Genomic DNA, 17703 nt, shown 5'->3' on the forward strand with positions numbered 1-17703 from the left:
TTTGCATGTAATGAGTCCCTTTCTATATTAGTTTAACATTTTAAGTTGCATTACTGAAATAAATGACCATTGCACGATATTCAAATTTTTCGAGTTTCACCTGTATACCTGCAACTTGAGAAGATATAAAAGAAAAGGGAGAGAAGAAAAAAGGCAAAACAATTCATAGTGTTCACAAATACAAGATAAGAAGGACGGAGCACTCAACCAGGATATTGCAGTTAAAACGTCTTGTCTTTATTCAAGCGTACATCAGGTACCGGAGCGATACGGGAGAGCGGACAGGTGCTGTGGCGTGGGGGGTTGGGCAACGGACCGTATTCGAGCAAAAGTTCGCTTCCTCAGGCCCCTTGGGGCCTGAGGAAGCGCACTTTTGCACGAATACGGTCCTCAGTCCCTAGTGGCCTGAGGAAGCGCACTTTTGCGCGAATACGGTCCGTTGCCCTACCCCCCACGCCACAGCACCTGTCCGCTCTCCCTTATCACTCCGGTATCTGATGTATGCTTGAATAAAGACAAGACGTTTTAACTGCAATATCCTGGGTGAGTGCTCCGTTCTTCTTATCTTGTATTTGTGAATTGATTATCCTACTTTATACGTGAGCACGCCAACATGCAGGATACTACACATCAGTAGTACATACTACCGCACGCTACTAACAGTGGGACACCAATTAAGAGACTACAGCAGTGCCAAGGATTTGCTTTTCTTCTATTGCATACACAATTCATAGTGTTATTCAGGCTGGCAGTCATACACTCCATAGTGCGTACATCCCGAAGTCTGGAAAAGTAGTCAAGGGAAGAAGGGGTGACATGAGTTTCCAATATAGGGAAATAAGGCATTTTGGCATTTTCAGCATGTGGAGGAACATCCTGGCAACCCCTCCCTGGAGGTTCTACAGCGACATAAAAAAGGAAATAGAAAAATAGAGTGAGGAGGACAATAGCAGGAACTGACCGTATAATTTACCAGACTATGTTCCAATAACCCACAATAACACATGAAGGAGAGTACCTGGGGCACCTCCACATCACCAGCAGGTACCCGGAAAGGCAGGGTAACATTTACCAAGAAAGGAGGGCGTATGATACCATGCAAAAATAACATTTAATCTCCTTGTATAGGAGACACAGACAAGATTTTAGCCCCATGTTACCAGATCACCTTCCAGGTAGAGATGGAAGGGGTCTCTCCCAGATCTTGTTTCCATTTGAGCATGTAACTAAATTTAGCGTTATTAGGGGAAAGAGTGGGAAACCGCAGCTGATCATTGTAGGTGGGGAGATGATGGTTGCCATACCACTTAGACACTGAAAAGAGGTAAGTTTAGGCAAGGAAACGAATGAAAGAGATTATGAGGTCTTAAGCGATATCCAGTGCTGAAAAACGTTACCCCTATCCTAAGTATAGGGGATAAGTTTCAGATCGCGGAGGGTCCCACGATCTCCTGTACGGGGCCCCAACAGCCTGCGGGAAGGGGGCGTGTTGACCACTGCACGAAGCGGCGGCTGACACACACCCTCAATTCAACTCTATGGCAGAGCCGAAGCGCTGCCTTCAGCAATCTCCGGCTCTGCCATAGCACTGTATTGAGGCGGCGTGTTGGCCACCGCTCTGTGCGCTGGTCAACACCCACTATCTGGCCAGCAAGCCGGGGCCCCATACAGGAGATCGCGGGGTGGCCCCAGCGCTCAGACCCCCCCCCCCCCCCCCCCCCCCCCCCCCCCCGCGATCTGAAACTTATCCCCTATACTTAGGATAGGGGATACGTTTTTCAGCACTGGACAACCCTTTTAAATATAGATAGGCGTAAAAAACATCATCCTTTAGTGCGTGAACCAGGATAGTCCTGCGCAGGACCAGGGTCCTGCCATAGCAGAGGTCAAACTATCAGGACGTCAAAGATGGAAAAAAATGGGAGAATATGTTAAGGCGGTTGGTACAAGAGAAAAACAAGCTTTACATTGCTGCCAATTGCCTTATTTTTAAAAAGAACCCATCACATTGAAACTGCAATCTGATCTGTTGACACCATGTTACAGAGCAATAAAATCTGAGCAGATTGATATATAGGTTTGTGGGAAGAGATTCCATAGAACGCATCATATTATCATTTAAACCCCTTCTCTTTCATAGCTTAGGAGTCCAGTGGGTGGTTCTACTTAGTAACCCACAGCTATCTCTGTGTGCATGCTCATACAAATAAGGCTGTCAGTCATACACATTCCCACTGCACTTCTGACCATAGAGTTAGCTGGGATTTTATTCAACCAGCTACTTGCTAGACTGACATTTTTTCAAACACAACTATATATCAATCTGCTCAGCTCCTTTTGTTTTATAACATTCTACATGTAGATAAACGATGTTTTCTTAGTGAGAGGTCCCCTTTAAAGTGGTTATCCAGGAATTAAAAAAAACACAGCTAATTTCTTTCAAAAACAGCTCCACCTCTGTCTCCAGGTTGGATGTGGTTTTACATCTTGGCTCCATTCACTTCAATGGAACTGAGCTGCAGAACCACACCCAACTTGGAGACAGACAGGGAGCGGAATTTAACCTTGTTTTTCTGTTTTTTGATACAGAACAAAAAATCCCAGCATAGACATGAATGAAAAAGATAATATGTGGACGATCTGCAGCCACATCTAGACGGAGCTTGCACACATGCTTTGTAAATTACTTCTATTAAAAAAAATCTTAATCCTTCCAGTACTTATTATCTGTTGAATACTACAGAGGAAATTATTTTCTTTTTGGAACACAGAGCTCTCTGCTGACATCTCGAGCACAGTGCTCTCTTCTGACAGAGTATGAGAAAATCCCCATGGCAAACATATGCTGCTCTGGACAGATCCTAAAATGGACAGAGATGTCGGAGTACCTCTTTAAGTTTTATATATAAATAGTATTTAGTAAGATGGCCTCCAGTAATTGTACCACTGAAATAAATGAGTTGAGATGACCCATAGGTAGGCTTTATATAACTACATTGTAAGGTAGGATTATTTCCTGTGGTAAGAAGGTAAGGATTTACTTATTCTCATAACTAACCTCTAAATTCTTCAGCTTTTGTCTCAATATCTAGCATGTACTTGCTTCATTGTCTATGTGAATGCTGCTGTTCAATGTGTCTCCTAACCTCTGTCTTCACTCCTTTGTGTTCTCTCCTATGTTCCACTGTTAAATCCTCTTATGACCTGTCACTGTGTTTCCCTCTAGTAAGATCTGGCAGGAAAGGAAGACGGCGAGTCTTTAGTCTATCGGAGGCAGACAGTCACGGAGGACATTGGGTTTAGGCCCTCGAGCTGCACCTGCCTCAGTGAGTCTCTAGCTTATCTTCAGCCCATTCCATGAAGCATATCCATTGATATTGCCAGCAAATATAATTGTCCCCTGGAGTTGCCATTTTCAGTCAAGCTATTAAAAATTCTACTTATGCATTGCTTAGTTATCTGTTATTAAAACTTTCATTCATCACTTAGTAGTTTCTATTGTAGACTGGTTTTACCTAATTTCTGTATTGTCTGTATTGACGGTGCAGCAGAATGTCTGTGTTTTATGGCAGCTGCAATGGATGGGAATTAATGAGTAAAGAAAAGTCAATTGGTGATATATCTGGGGAATGACAGGGTAGATTCATACAGAACTTTTTGATTATATCCTACTACATCTAGACCATCAGTGTATAGAGCTGTAATTAAATCCACACCCTCTGCTGATTCTGTCCTAGTCTACACAGCAAAGCTGTGAAGTGAGCTGCAGAAAACAGGTGTTTTGTGCCAGCTGTGGCAATGTAAAAAGGGTGATATTTCAAGATTTATTTTGTATGTATAATTAAAAAAAAAAACACCAAACTATAAAACGGTTTCTAATAAAAACAAACTGATTTAAATACAGTATATACTCGAGTATAAGCCGACCCGAATATAAGCCGAGGCCCCTAATTTCACCCCAAAATCCCAGGAAAAGTTATTGACTCGAGTATAAGCCTAGGGTGGGAAATACATCATCCCCCCTGTCATCATCCAGACCCCCGTCATTAACACCCTCATCATCATCACCCTGTCATCATCCCCCCTTCATCATCACCGCCTGTCATCATCCCCTTGTCATCATCCCACACCCCACCTTCATCATCCCCTTGTCATCATCCCACACCCCACCTTCATCATCCCCTTGTCATTATCCCACCCCCCCTTCATCATTCCCTTGATATCATCCCACCCCCCCTTCATCATCCCCTTGATATCATCCCACCCCCCCTTCATCATCCCCTTGTCATCATCCGACCCCCACCTTCATCATCCCCTTGTCATCATCCCATATCCCCCCTTTCATCATCCCCTTGTCATCATCACCACATGTCATCAGCCCCCCCCCCCCCCCCTTCATCATCACCGCTTGTCAATGTCTGATACAGTGGTCTTCAACCTGCGGACCTCCAGATGTTTCAAAACTACAATTCCCAGCCATCGGCTGTCCGGGCTTGCTGGGAGTTGTAGTTTTGAAACATCTGGAGGTCCGCAGGTTGAAGACCACTGCGGCCTTCGACATCATCCAGCCCCCCCTCTCACCCCCTTTAGTTCTGTACTCACCTCCGCTCGGCGGGACGTTAGGGTGCGCTGGTCCGGTGCTGCAGGACTGTCCGGTGGGGAGGTCGTCCGGTGGGATAGTGGTTCCAGGCTGTCCATCTTCACCGGGGGGCCTCTTCTCCGCGCTTCGGGCCCGGAATAGAGGCGTTGCCTTGACGACGACGACGACGCAGAGGGATGTTGCTAATGAAGGTCCCTGTGCATCGTCGTCAAGGCAACGTGACTATTCCGGGGCCGGGCCCGAAGCGCAGAGAAGAGGCCCCCGGAACGACTATCCCACCGGGCGACCTCCCCACCAGACAGTCCTGCAGCACCAGACCAGCGCACCCTAACGTCCCGCCGAGCGGAGGTGAGTACTAAACTAAAGGGGGTGGGGGGTCTGGATGATGTCGAAGGCCGCAGTGGTCTTCAACCTGCGGACCTCCAGAGGTTTCAAAACTACAACTCCCAGCAAGCCCGGACAGCCGATGGCTGCCCGGGCTTGCTGAGAGTTGTAGTTTTGAAACATCTGGAGGTCCGCAGCTTGAAGACCACTGAGGGCGGAGAGTTCACTCGAGTATAAGCCGAGGGGGGTGTTTTCAGCACAAAAAATCGTGCTGAAAAACTCTGCTTATACTCGAGTATATACGGTATGCCATTCTCTGAAAAATAAATTCTCTTTAATGTCACTGGTACTGATTACGTACTAGGAAATGAGATCATAACAGTGACTGTCAGGATGGAAAAGATATTATCTTTTATTTATATTACTTTGTTGCAGTTACCGATCCTTTTTTATGAACTAGGAAAGGATATTATGTTAATAAAAATGTACTGTAGCTGCAGTTTTGGGACAGTATTTCCATTATTAAGCTGTCAGATATGCCACTAATAACGGGATGTCTGTCTGTCTATCTGTCTATCTTATATCTATATATCTTTAATTGATAGACCATGCTTGTAACTTAATCATTCTCAGCTAAAATGTAACCTTTTACCTCTTTTGGTGCCACATGATGTATTGACTTGTGTCATTATTGTTCTGAATATTTCACCAGATATTCTAGTGAACAGGGTGTTTTGTACTGAGGGAAGTATTAGACCTCAGGTATCATAGATACTTTTTCTACTTTTGTTAAAGGAAATATTTTAATCTGGGCCTCTTTAACCATAGGACAAACATTGCTGCTGCACATCCCGACCCTCCAACAATGCAAGCCCTCCACCCCATTGGGCCAGTGGGTTTCTAAGTGAACTGATCAGACACCAGGTAGCTTTTCAGTCAGCCCTATGAAGATAGAAAGGACCACGGGGCTGTCTGTTCAGTGAGTCCAGTAATTAATAAAAAGTGCTAAAATAGCAAACCTTTTCATAGGATAAAATATAATAAAGCAAAAAAAAAAAACGGTTGCAAAAAAAGCTTGTAGTATTAATGATTGGAAGAATTCATTTGACTGATTATTTAAACGTAAATATAAAATATATATTTAAAGGAAAGCTGTCAGCCTGTTCACCCACACTAAACCCAATACACTGGGTTATAGTGTGGGTAATCAGGAGTCAAACGAGGAGTCACTTACCTAAATATGGGCAGTAGGTCCTGAGATGTCCCCCTTTGCCAGCTCAATTTACATATTTAATGTCTGTTACACTATTAAAAAATTCAGGTATGATGTGATTCACATGTATATGCGGATAACATTGGACATCAGCCCAACATCCTATGTTTGTTAAAAACATGGCACACATGCCCCCGCTATATGTTTTGTTTGAATGGCAACGTCTTCAGGAGGGTAACGGGCAATGGCTGCCTGTATCTGTCAGCTGGGTAATTTATAGACTTGTGCCATATTGGGGCACTCTACCTCTACCAATACTCAACAGTAATATAGTAGAGGATAATATACACAGTAATTATGCTCCTCTCTAAACACCTCCGGATCAGTCCATTGGATGTAAACATAGGATGTCATCTATAGCCGTCCTGGTCAACTCCTCTAGCTGCTCTGTATTTGCACTCCAACTCTATTCAATCAATATAATGGCGCTTGCGCAATTCATCTCCATCGGCTATTATCACAGATCACGCTGCCTGCGCCATAGCTCTTAAGCTGCACATAGCCTCACAAAGAACATCTCCCTACATTGAATAAATGCAAAGTAAAGGGAAATATTTCAATCAGATCTAATATAAACTGACAGTAAGTATATAGTGAGAAACCTTACTTGACCTAATACAGTCTGTAACTAATGGCAACTACAACAATTATCAGTACATAAATACATACATATGACATATATGAGGCTAAAAGCGTGGGCTCCATGCCAGAATAATGAATATACATGGCTCAATCCAGTCAACCTCCACCAATGTCAAAATGCCAATATATGTCTATGAATAAACAGAATCAGAGGAACAAAAAGACCCAGAGCCAATTATTATGCATATATCCAAAAATAAAACAGCCCACAATTTGTGAACTACAGAGGTAAGTATATCAGTATCTCAGGAGAAAGAAACATAAAATTTCCTGAATTACATAGAAAGATAGTAAAGAAAATTAGGAGTAAACCCAGCAACCAGCTGACTGTCAATGAAGACTTACAAAATCTGAATCCTATAACAATGTAGTCGTAGTCAGCAGCGTCCAAACTTATAAAAGCATGGCATATGAGAACCCTTCATTTAATCCTATAGATCAGGGGTCTCAAACTGGTGGCCCTCCAGATGTTGCAAAAAATTCAACTCCCAGCATGCCCGACAGCCGTTAGTTGCAGCCAATGGCTGTCTGGACATGTCCAGGCATGATGGGAGTTGACGTTTTGCAACATCTGCACCAGTTTGAGACCCCTGCTATAGATGAAAGACTTTGAAAAATAAACTTATGTGCCTAAGACTTGCTTCAAGACTATGGGACTTGCAAGTCTATTGTCTTCCGGCAAATCCTTCTCCTGATCGCAATAGTCTTGGAGCAAGTCACGGGCTCAGAAGTTGCAGTGAATTTTTAACAGATCTCCTGCCACCATCATGTGAGGAACCCTTTAAGTCCCACCCATTAGCAGACATAGGCTGTTTGTCCGCAGTCTATGCTCAACAGACTACAAAATACAGAAAAGTGCTAACCAATTCATAAGGTTACAGCCAAGATGTAACTCTCCCTGCAGCCCCTATGAGAACGCTCACACTCCTAGTGATCAAGTTCAATAATAATTCTGTGTTAGGAAATTGCTACTTCTCTATTTCATTCTCATTGATTAACCACATGCAGACCTATACTTCCACTTAAAAAGCTTGTGGTCATGGACTATTTTGATATGACCAGGGTGTGATGCTGTGGTTTACTTTCCGAGAAAATGTACGTGTTGACCAAGTATAGAAAGAAGCATCATTAGAGGGTGTTTAGAGACATTTAAAGGGATCTGTTGGACACTTTCTAGAGCCCATTCAGTCTTTACTCACAGAGTAAAGACAAAGTATTGCAGAATTACCCATGCCCTGAATATAATATTTTATATATCCTGAATATAATATTTGATATGCCTTTAACTACTTGCAGGTTTGTAGCTTTTAGCAGGATAGTCTAGTAATACATAATCTTTTATTTAACCATTTCAGGCCATAGATCTTTTGGGCCTAGAGGACTACAGTTTAGCTTTGGCTATGTGCACACACCGGGGGAGATTTATCAAAAACTGTGTAGAGGAAAAGTTGACCAGTTGCCCATAGAAACCAATCAGATTGCTTCTTTTATTTCTCAAAGGCCCTTTTCAAAATGAAAGAAGCGATCTGATTGGTTGCTATGGGCAACTGGGCAACTTTTCCTCTGCACAGGTTTTGATATATGTCCCCCACTCCTTCTGAGCCTAAAAGAAACATCTAATTTTACAAGCAAAATGAGTCTCAATTTTTCTAATTTTTTTTTTCTGGCATTTCAAAAAAGTTTTTGAGCTGTTATTTATATTTGGACTATTTTTCAGACTATGTCTTTTAGAAGTGTGTTGTCAATCTTTTTTGGGCCTCATCAAATGCTAATATGCAATTTGCAAATCAGCCATTCTTGGGTCTGAGGGGGGAAAAAAAACATCCCAGTATGCATGCAGAAAGATGTTCCAATAAGAAGTCCCTTGTACTGTACCGTACTTAAATGGGCACTGTGCAAAAACTTTTGATATGTTGTAAAGCATGTATAACCAATAGGTTTTGCAATTGCTTTTATTAGAAAATTTTCAGTATTTCATAATGAAAAAGCCAGTCAAACAACTGCCCCCCCCCCCTTCCTGCTTGGACACATACTAGTCCTGCTGTGTCCATGCGTCATCACCTATGTCATGGACACACTTGGTTGATTGACAGCTGTGATCACAGGGTTCACACCTGGAGGAAAAATCCTCCCACTGTCAGCTTGTGTCCCGCTACTGTCAGTGAGGACAAGCTGGGAGTTGTAGTTTTGCTAATGCTAGGGGAGATGGGAGCAGACAGCATACTGAGGGAGGGGGCGGAGACCTGCACAGTGAGGCCACGCCCCCTCACTTTCAGAGGAATTCAGACTAGTGAGCCAATTTAAAAGTGTAATAAAAAATAATAAAAAGGTGCTATACACATAAAAATTTGATGTACATGGTCAGGATTAGGTACTGAGCGATATATTAAAAAGAAATGTTTTTTGTTGGATCTGACGGGTACGCTTTAAATTTATGTCTGCAATAATTACGAAAGGAAAGATGTTTTCCAGTTTAATACAATGCAACTAACTAGGGAGAATCTTTAGGCTCAGTGTTTGAAATAATTATGAGAAATATGTAAATATTTTTTACATGTATTATTCTGGTAATCATAGCGTCACCCTTAATAGTACATTATTTGTGTGAGGCTGTTTTTTTGGGGGGGGTGGGGGGAGGAGGTTATTTTTTGTGTATTTTGCTGTTTTTTCTCTTATTTTTATCGACTTAACCTGATAACGACCATGGACGTCTATGCTCGTCCAATGGGCGTTACCGGGGTATGACACGGGATCCCGACTCGAGCCCGCGTCATAACGGCCGGCCCCCAGCCGATTCTTGTAGCTGGGGGCCGGCGTTAATAGCAGACATGCAGCGATCGCCGCGGCTGGCTACTAAACCTTTAGTTCGTTGCTGTCAAAGTTGACAATGGCGTCTAAAGGGGCCTGTATCCCGTCGGGGGGGGCGATCCACTACTGAGGTAGCCTGAGGGCTTACCTCTCCTGCTGCGGTGGCTCGGGGGCTCTGAATGGTACAGCCAGGCAGGGCCAGGCTTTAACAATCGAACGCAGAGCACACAGATAATTGTGGTTTTATGAAACCACAATGATCTGTATGAGGAATCTAATGATTCCTCCTAAAAGTCCCCTAAGGTGACTAAAAGTGTAAAAAAAAAAAAAAAAAAGTTTCAAAACACACACATTAACCCCTTCCTTATTAAAAGTTTAAATCACCCCCCTTTTCCCAAATTCCATATTAAACATATGTAACCATAATTAAAATACACATGTGGTATCGCCGCGTGCGTAAATGTCCGAACTGGCCTACACGCAAAAAAATTCCAAAGTCCAAAATTGCGTATTTTTGGTCACTTTTCATACCATAAAAAAAGGAATAAAAAGCTATCAAGAAGTCCGATCAAAATAAAAATGGTACCGATTAAAACTTCAGATCACGGCGCAAAAAATTAGCCCTCAAACCACCCTGTACTCGGAAAAATAAAAAAGTTATAGGGGTCAGAAGAGGACAATTTTAAATGTATAAATTTTCGTGCATGTAGTTATGATTTTTTCCAGAAGTACGACGAAATCAAACCTACATAAGTAGGGTATCATTTTAATCGTATGGACCTACAGAATAGAGATAAATTGTAATTTTTACCGAAAAATGTACTGCATAGAAACAGAAGCCCCCAAAATTTACAAAATGGCGTTTTTTCTTAAATGTTTGTTGTTTCGCCGTAAATTTTTGTGTAAAATGACTGATATCATTACAAAGTAGAATTGGTGGCGCAAAAAATAAGCCATCATATGGATTTTTAGGTGCAACATTTAAAGGGTTATGATTTTTAAAAGGTAATGAGGAAAAAACGAAAGTGTAAAAACAGAAAAATGCTTGGTCCTTAAGGGGGGGGGGGGGTGGTCTTTTAACAAAAGACCACTGGGAAAACTTCTTAATTTATTTTTGTTACCTTACTGCTGTGGAACTCAACCCAGTATTAGAGATGCTTTACGCAGAGCTGGGTCCACTTAATTCTAACAATAGCTTCCCACTACCAGAATCCCAGCAATCTTGTCACCACTGTGATCTACAAAAGCAATGGTGCTGCCACGGACTCTTTCCTGTACACAGTATTTATTAATAGCTGTGTATGGGAAAACAGAGAAGACAAAACAGTACACATTGCTTCTGCCTTCTCTCCAGGGTTCCCATGACTGCTGGGCCACCAACATTCAGCTGGCAAACACTTGGACAGATGGCTGAACCCTGCACTATATATAATCTCTTAATTTGATGTAAAAATAAATAAAAAAATTAAAATAATTAGCATTTCCATTTTTTCAGTTTAATGAAATAAACTGCAATATATGACAAAGGGAGAGATATATCAAAACCTGTGTAGAGGAAGAGTGGTGCAGTTGCCCATAGAAACCAACCAGATTGTTTGTTTTAGAGACCTTTTTAAAAATGAAAGAATCAATATGATTGGGGGAGATTTATCAAAACCTGTATAGAGGTACAGTGGTGCAGTTGCCAAAAACAACCAAAGTGTCTACTACTAGACACCACCTTTAATACCGGAAATAGGGGGAGATTTATCATTGTTGTCTTTGGTAAGTGAGTTTTGAATTTTTTATTTTTTTTGCTTTGGTTTTTGCTTTTGTACATTTATCATGCTATCAGGGGATGTTTGATAAATTTGGTGCACATAAGCAAAAAACAATAGATTCAGAACACCATTTTAAGAGACTTTTTAAGAGTGCTCTCCAAAGGCAGATTTGTAGGGTAGTTCTGACCTTGCCTAGGTTTGCAACCTTTTGGAGGGGTTTGCGCCTTTTTAAATGCCTCTGTGTGACATTCGTGACCACTGCAAAATGAAAACTGAAAGTCTCTTAGGTAAGGCTGTTTGATACTCTCTGCGTACCCACAAAAATCGCAAAAAAGTGCTTAGGTGCATGTGCAACATTTTGTGTGCCTGGCATAGGCCCAAAAAAAGGGAAAAACTTTAAATTCAGTGAGAAATCTCCTCCCTAGAATCTACTACTAGACACCACCTTCAATACCAAAGAGTTCTACTACTAGACACCACCTTCAATACCAGACAAAGAGTTCAATACCTGACAAAGAGTCTACTACTAGACACCACCTTCAGTACTGGACAAAGAGTTCTACTACTAGACAAAGGGGGAGATTTATCAAAACCTGTGCAAAGGAAAAGTTGCCCAGTTGCCCATAGCAACCAATCAGATGGCTTCTTTCATTTTGCAGAGGCCTTGTTAAAAATGAAAGAAGCGATCTGATTGGTTGCTATGGGCAACTGGGCAACTTTTCTTCTGGACAGGTTTTGATAAATCTCCCCCAAAGAGTCTACTACTAGACACCACCTTCAATACCAGACAAAGAGTCTACTACTAGACATCGCCTTCAATACCAGACAAAGAGTTCTGCTACTAGACACCACCTTCAGTACCGGACAAAGAGTTCTACTACTAGACACCACCTTCAATACCAGACAAAGAGTCTACTACTAGACACCACCTTCAATACCAGACAAAGAGTTCTACTACTAGACACCACCTTTAGTACCGGACAAAGAGTCTACTACTAGACACCACCTTCAATACCTGACAAAGAGTTCTACTACTAAACACCACCTTTAGTACCGGACAAAGAGTCTACTACTAGACACCACCTTTAGTACCGGACAAAGAGTCTACTACCAGACACCACCTTCAATAATCTATTCTGGGAGCTATGTTATTGTAAATACCAAGAGCCACAGGTTGGGTGGGGATCACTACTTTGAACTATACCCCAACTATTACTTTTTTGACATGTCTGAATAGCTTTTTTTACTGCTGCCCATAGCAGCAACTTTAATGGGCTCTGGTGCTTTACATTATGCTTGCATCTAAAATGTCTGGGTAGCATGTCAAAAGGTATTTAAAAATACTGATACCCATTGAATAGAGAGTTTATTATAGATGTATGGTTGCAGTACCTAGAAAAAGGTAGATAAGGCAGGTTATATTCACAGGAAGCCTAAAATAGTCCAATGTACTTGGAAATGCTATCTTGCAGCTATTGTCTTGTGTGTGACTTAAGTACTATGCCAAAAGCTATTTAGTTTACAGTGTACTTCAGCAGAAACAAAGATCAAAGAGTCCAATGTCCATGGCTGCACATAATTAATATGGCTTTTTAAAGTCTTCAAAAAAAAAAAAAAAATTCTTAAAGTGGTGTTTGTTTTGCTTAGTTTTTTTTTTTTTTTTTTTTTTTTATGGTGCATTTAGAAGTAAACAAAGTTGTTTCACACTGTACACTGATCAGCCTTAACATTAAAACCACAGAAAGGTGAAGAGGATAACATTGAATATGTCCTTACAATGGCGCCTTTTAGGGTGGGATATATTACGCAGCCAGTGATCGGTCAGTTATTAGTGAACATGTTGGAAGCATGAATTTTATAGGGATGCGAGGGACCTTGCTAAATCTTAAAATCTAGACAACTAGATCAGAGAATTTCCTTAATGGCCAGTTGTGTGGGGTATTCCCAGCATGTAGTGGTTAGTACCTACCAAATGGAGGAATATCCTTTGAACCAGCAACAGGGTCATGGGTGTCCAAGGCTCATTGATGCTTAAAGGCAGAAAAGGATTTCCCATCTAGTTGATCCCACAATAGAGATACTGTGGCGCAAAATGCTAACAAAAAAGTGTCAGAACTGGCTATGATTTAGAACAGTGCATCTCAGTGTACTGTTTGAGGCTTCAGACCAGTCTTGGGAACCAACCAAAGCCTTGTCCACTGTCAAAGTGCCTACAATGAGCATGTGATCCATAGAGGTCCCACAATGCAATTTATCTCCTGCTAGCGTCTTGGTGACAGATACCACATGATACCATCAGGGAGCACAAGGGGACCAATTAGAAAGGTGGTTTTAATGTTAGGGCTCAGCAGTGTATATATTATTACATGCCTTTAGATTACCATTATTAACCCAAATGTAATCATATTTTAAAAATGTGTCATTTTGGCATGTCTGACCCGTATACTTTATCTTTTAAAAAGCATTGTAAACTATACCTTTAGGTCACATAAGCAATGTATATATCCCAGTATATCTGTATAGACATAGAGTTGCATATGTGTAGCATATACAGGACTTCAAAAACTCATTGTATACCCCATAACTGGGAACAGAGCCTTAAATGCATTTTGTCTTTTATGTTATGCTTTCTCCTGACAATCTGCTATCCTGACACTAGCTATTGAGTAGGGTTGTACTAGGGTCGCTTATTACATTCTAAAAACACCTTCATAGCTCTCTAAAAATCTAGAGAGGACTCTTCATTAAACAAAGAAGACACTATATAGCCTCCAGCATTTTGCCTTTGGAGATCAGAGAATATACTTCCCCTGCATCAGCCAAAGTGGCAGGAATTTTATATTGCGGCTCAATAAAATAATTACTAGATTTATATGATGTGTGGTGTTAAATGATTTCTCATTTAACAAGCCCATGGAGATTACTTGAAAGTAAAAAGGGCGGTTTGCTTGACTAGTTAAAGTATATAGACTAGATATGTTGATGCCAGTGGATGGCATGTGATGAGTATCTCTGTCATCGGTGAAAGCAGTAATCCTACAGTAAGCTCGTGGACGTACCCATAAGAGAGTTTATGAAATTAACTGTGTTACACTGCAAGGTGCAGCCTAATACATATTAAGACTTTTGGTTGCCAATGAACATGAAAATGTTTTGAATATTTTATTTGTTCTGTTTGCTGTCATTTTTCCTAGTCAGCTTGTAGGCTCCATGTCGGGGTGGTGAGGGGGAAGGATGTAGCCTATGTAGGGTACAGTTATTTATTTTTATATCACACACAGTCAACATTCAGGTTGCTCCTATGCTAGAATAAAACCTGTTGGTAAATCTATAAATGAACATATTTGAAACAAAACGGATAGCCTTAGTATAAACATATCCTTTTGTGGTTTCTGAACAATCAATAAAGTAAAATTTGTAATGGACTAGTGTTAGCCGTAGTCAGCGCACAGCAGGTATTTGTAAACTAACCTCATCTGTAGCCAGCAGACAGCAGGCATGGTGGACTAGTGATAGCTGTAGCCCGGCCTTGTGATGGCCTGTCGGGATTCCTAAGCTCAGGCCCTGGCTATGCCTTACTTTCTGTTTGCAGAGTTGCAACAGGATTGCTGTCTCAAAATTGTGAAGAAGAAGAAGAAATAGCTTTTGTTAACATTGAAAAAAATTCCCTTTTTTGGCAATTGCAACTAGTTTTGTGGCTAAGAAGTAAAAAAGAAGCAATAGCTTTTTCCAAACATTCCCAAAAAATTATCTCCTTTTTGGGAGTCTAAAGGCGGAAAAAATATCCCTTTAAAGGACATATCTCATGGTAAAAAATGAGGGGCCCCCGCAATCTCCTGTATGGCTTTCCCCCAAAGTGGCGTGTCACGCCCCGCTTGAAGCGAGGGCTGCCCGCCCCCTCCATATACCTCTATGGGCGAGCCGTTCGGCAATTTTTGGCTCTTCCATAGAGCTATATGGAGGGGGCGAGGGTCATGTTGCTCCACTCTGTGGAAGAGCCGGGGCTCCATACAGGAGATCGCTGGGTGCCCGAGCAGTCGGTTATCCCTGATAGGAGATACCTTTTTTACTACGAGACTTATTCTTTAATTGGGGTCAGGGGTTATCCAAAAATTATTTACGGAAGTTGCAACAGGATTGTTTTCTAGAAATGGTGAAGAAGAAATTGCTTTTGTATAAAAAGCTGAAAAAAATTATCCCTTTTTTGGGATCATGGTTGGGTTGTGTTTGTGTAGGCCTGGCTGGTAGTAGCAGCAGAGTGGTGAACTGGTGGTAGTTATAGTAGTCACAGGACAGCAGGTAGTGGTGAACTGGTTGTAGTAGTAGTAGCCAGCAGACAGCAAGCAGTATTGAACAGGTTGTAGTTGTACTAGCCAGCGATCAGAAGGGGTGAGACACTAGTTCTAGTTGTAGCCAGTGGACAGCAGGCATTGGTGGACTTATAATAACCAGGCCTTGTGATGCAGGTCCATTTGCTTACGTAGAGCCCTAATTCCTAAACTGGGACCTTGGTTCTGCTTTACTTTCTTTCTGCAGAGACTCCACTGTGACTGGCTTTCTGCATCTGGTAAGATACAAAAGAATTTTAACGTGGCAGGATACCATAAAGAGTTAGGTACACGACACCCAACTGTGCCCCTCCTCTAAATGGCTTTTTTCTTAAGCCTACAGATGCAGCAGCATTTCGGTCACCTGCTCCAGAGCTGATCAGACCAACAGGCCTATGTTTAGAGCATTTAACAGATGCTCTGGCCCTACTTTGGCTCTGCTCTTCATTGCTGATATCGTCATTAAACTCCTTATGGCCCCCATCATGGGTTCCTTGCTCCTCCTCAGATCTTATTCACCTTGATGCCTTTCAATCTCACCACCACTAGTGCTATGCTCGACCACTGTTTCTAACTCCGCAACATTTGCAACACTCTAAAGGCTGACTGTGACACAACTCCTCGTCCTGGCTATTTCTAATCTTCTGCTCAGCACTAGTGATGGGGGACAAGGGGGTATGCACAGACAGAGATAATAAAACAGGCCATCTAGGAAGGATATTTTCACCGCACCACGTAACTGTAGACGATGAGGAATCCACGGATACCTTTCTTAACATCATATCATCAGACTCTTCCTCCTCCAGAAATGACCGAGAACTAGCCATCCACAATGACTGTATTATCCTCCGAAACCACACAACCCCTGGAAGACATGGACAATGTCCAACTGTTCCTGTACCAGTTTTTTTTTATTTTTTTTTTACTTTTTAATTGAAAACGTTTTGGTGGTTGTTAATGTTTTGAGGTGATATGTGATATGACTCACATTTGTGATTTAACCCCTTAATGACCAAGCCCATTTTCACGTCAAGGACCAGGCCAGTTTTATTTTTGCATTTTCATTTTTTCCTCCTTGCCTTCTAAAATCCATAACTTTATATTTCCATGTACAGACCCATATAAGGGCTTGTTTTTTGCATGACCAATTGTACTTTGTAATGAAACCTCTCATTTTACCATAAAATGTACGGCGAACCCCAAAAAAAAATTTTTATCGAGGAAATTTTGGAGGGTTTTGTTTTCACACTGTACACTTTACGGTAAAAATGATAGGTGTTCTTTATTCTGTGGGTCAATACGATTTGTGGACTTTTTAAAGTTTTTACGCTTACGCCATTCACCGTACGGGATCATTAACATTATATTTTGATAGTTCGAACATTTACGCACGCGGCGATACCAAATATGTTTTTTTTTTTTTTTAAATTACGCTTTTTTGGGGGTAAAATGGGAAAAACTGACAATTTTAATTTTTATTGGGGGAGGGGATTTTTCACTTTTTTTACTTTTACATTTTTCAACTTTTTTTTTTACACTTTTTATGTCCCCATAGGGGACTATCTATAGCAATCCTTTGATTGCTAATACTGTGCAGTGCTATGCATAGGACACAGCACTGCTCAGTATTATTTGTGATCTTCTGCTCTGGTCTGCTCGATTGCAGACCAGAGCAGAAGACCCTGGGAGACAGCCGGAGCTAGGTAAGGGCACCTCCGGCTGTCATGTTGGATGATCGGATCCCCGCGGCAGCGCTGCGGGCGATCAGATCATCCAAAGTACCGCAATGCCGCAGATGCCGTGATCTGTATTGATCACGGCATCGGAGGGGTTAATAATGGCGGACATCCGCCCGATCGTGGATGTTGGCCATTACTGGCGGGTCCCCGGCTGCAGCTAGCAGCTGGAACCTGCCGTGTATGACGCGAGCACCCTTCCAATGCTCGCGGGCATACACAGGACGTAAAT

General features: G+C 41.8%; 1 protein-coding gene across 5 annotated transcripts in view; it reads left to right on the top strand.

The window, feature by feature from the left end:
* CLEC16A (C-type lectin domain containing 16A) overlaps positions 1-17703 on the top strand; it is a 318383-nt gene that overhangs the window by 293729 nt on the left and 6951 nt on the right. Inside the window, exons 23-24 of one of the 5 annotated variants that reach the window (XM_056536468.1) lie at positions 3227-3326; positions 5753-5889. The exons of 3 other annotated variants lie outside the window; for them this stretch is intronic. In XM_056536468.1, the coding sequence (XP_056392443.1) occupies positions 3227-3303 (77 nt within the window). In that variant the 3' untranslated portion in view covers positions 3304-3326; positions 5753-5889. Of the gene's footprint in view, positions 1-3226; positions 3327-5752; positions 5890-17703 lie in introns of those variants that run through there. One more of the 5 variants, XM_056536467.1, reaches the window with a different exon arrangement.

This window comes from Hyla sarda, chromosome 8, assembly GCF_029499605.1.
Source record: "Hyla sarda isolate aHylSar1 chromosome 8, aHylSar1.hap1, whole genome shotgun sequence".
Classification (NCBI taxonomy): domain Eukaryota; kingdom Metazoa; phylum Chordata; class Amphibia; order Anura; family Hylidae; genus Hyla; species Hyla sarda.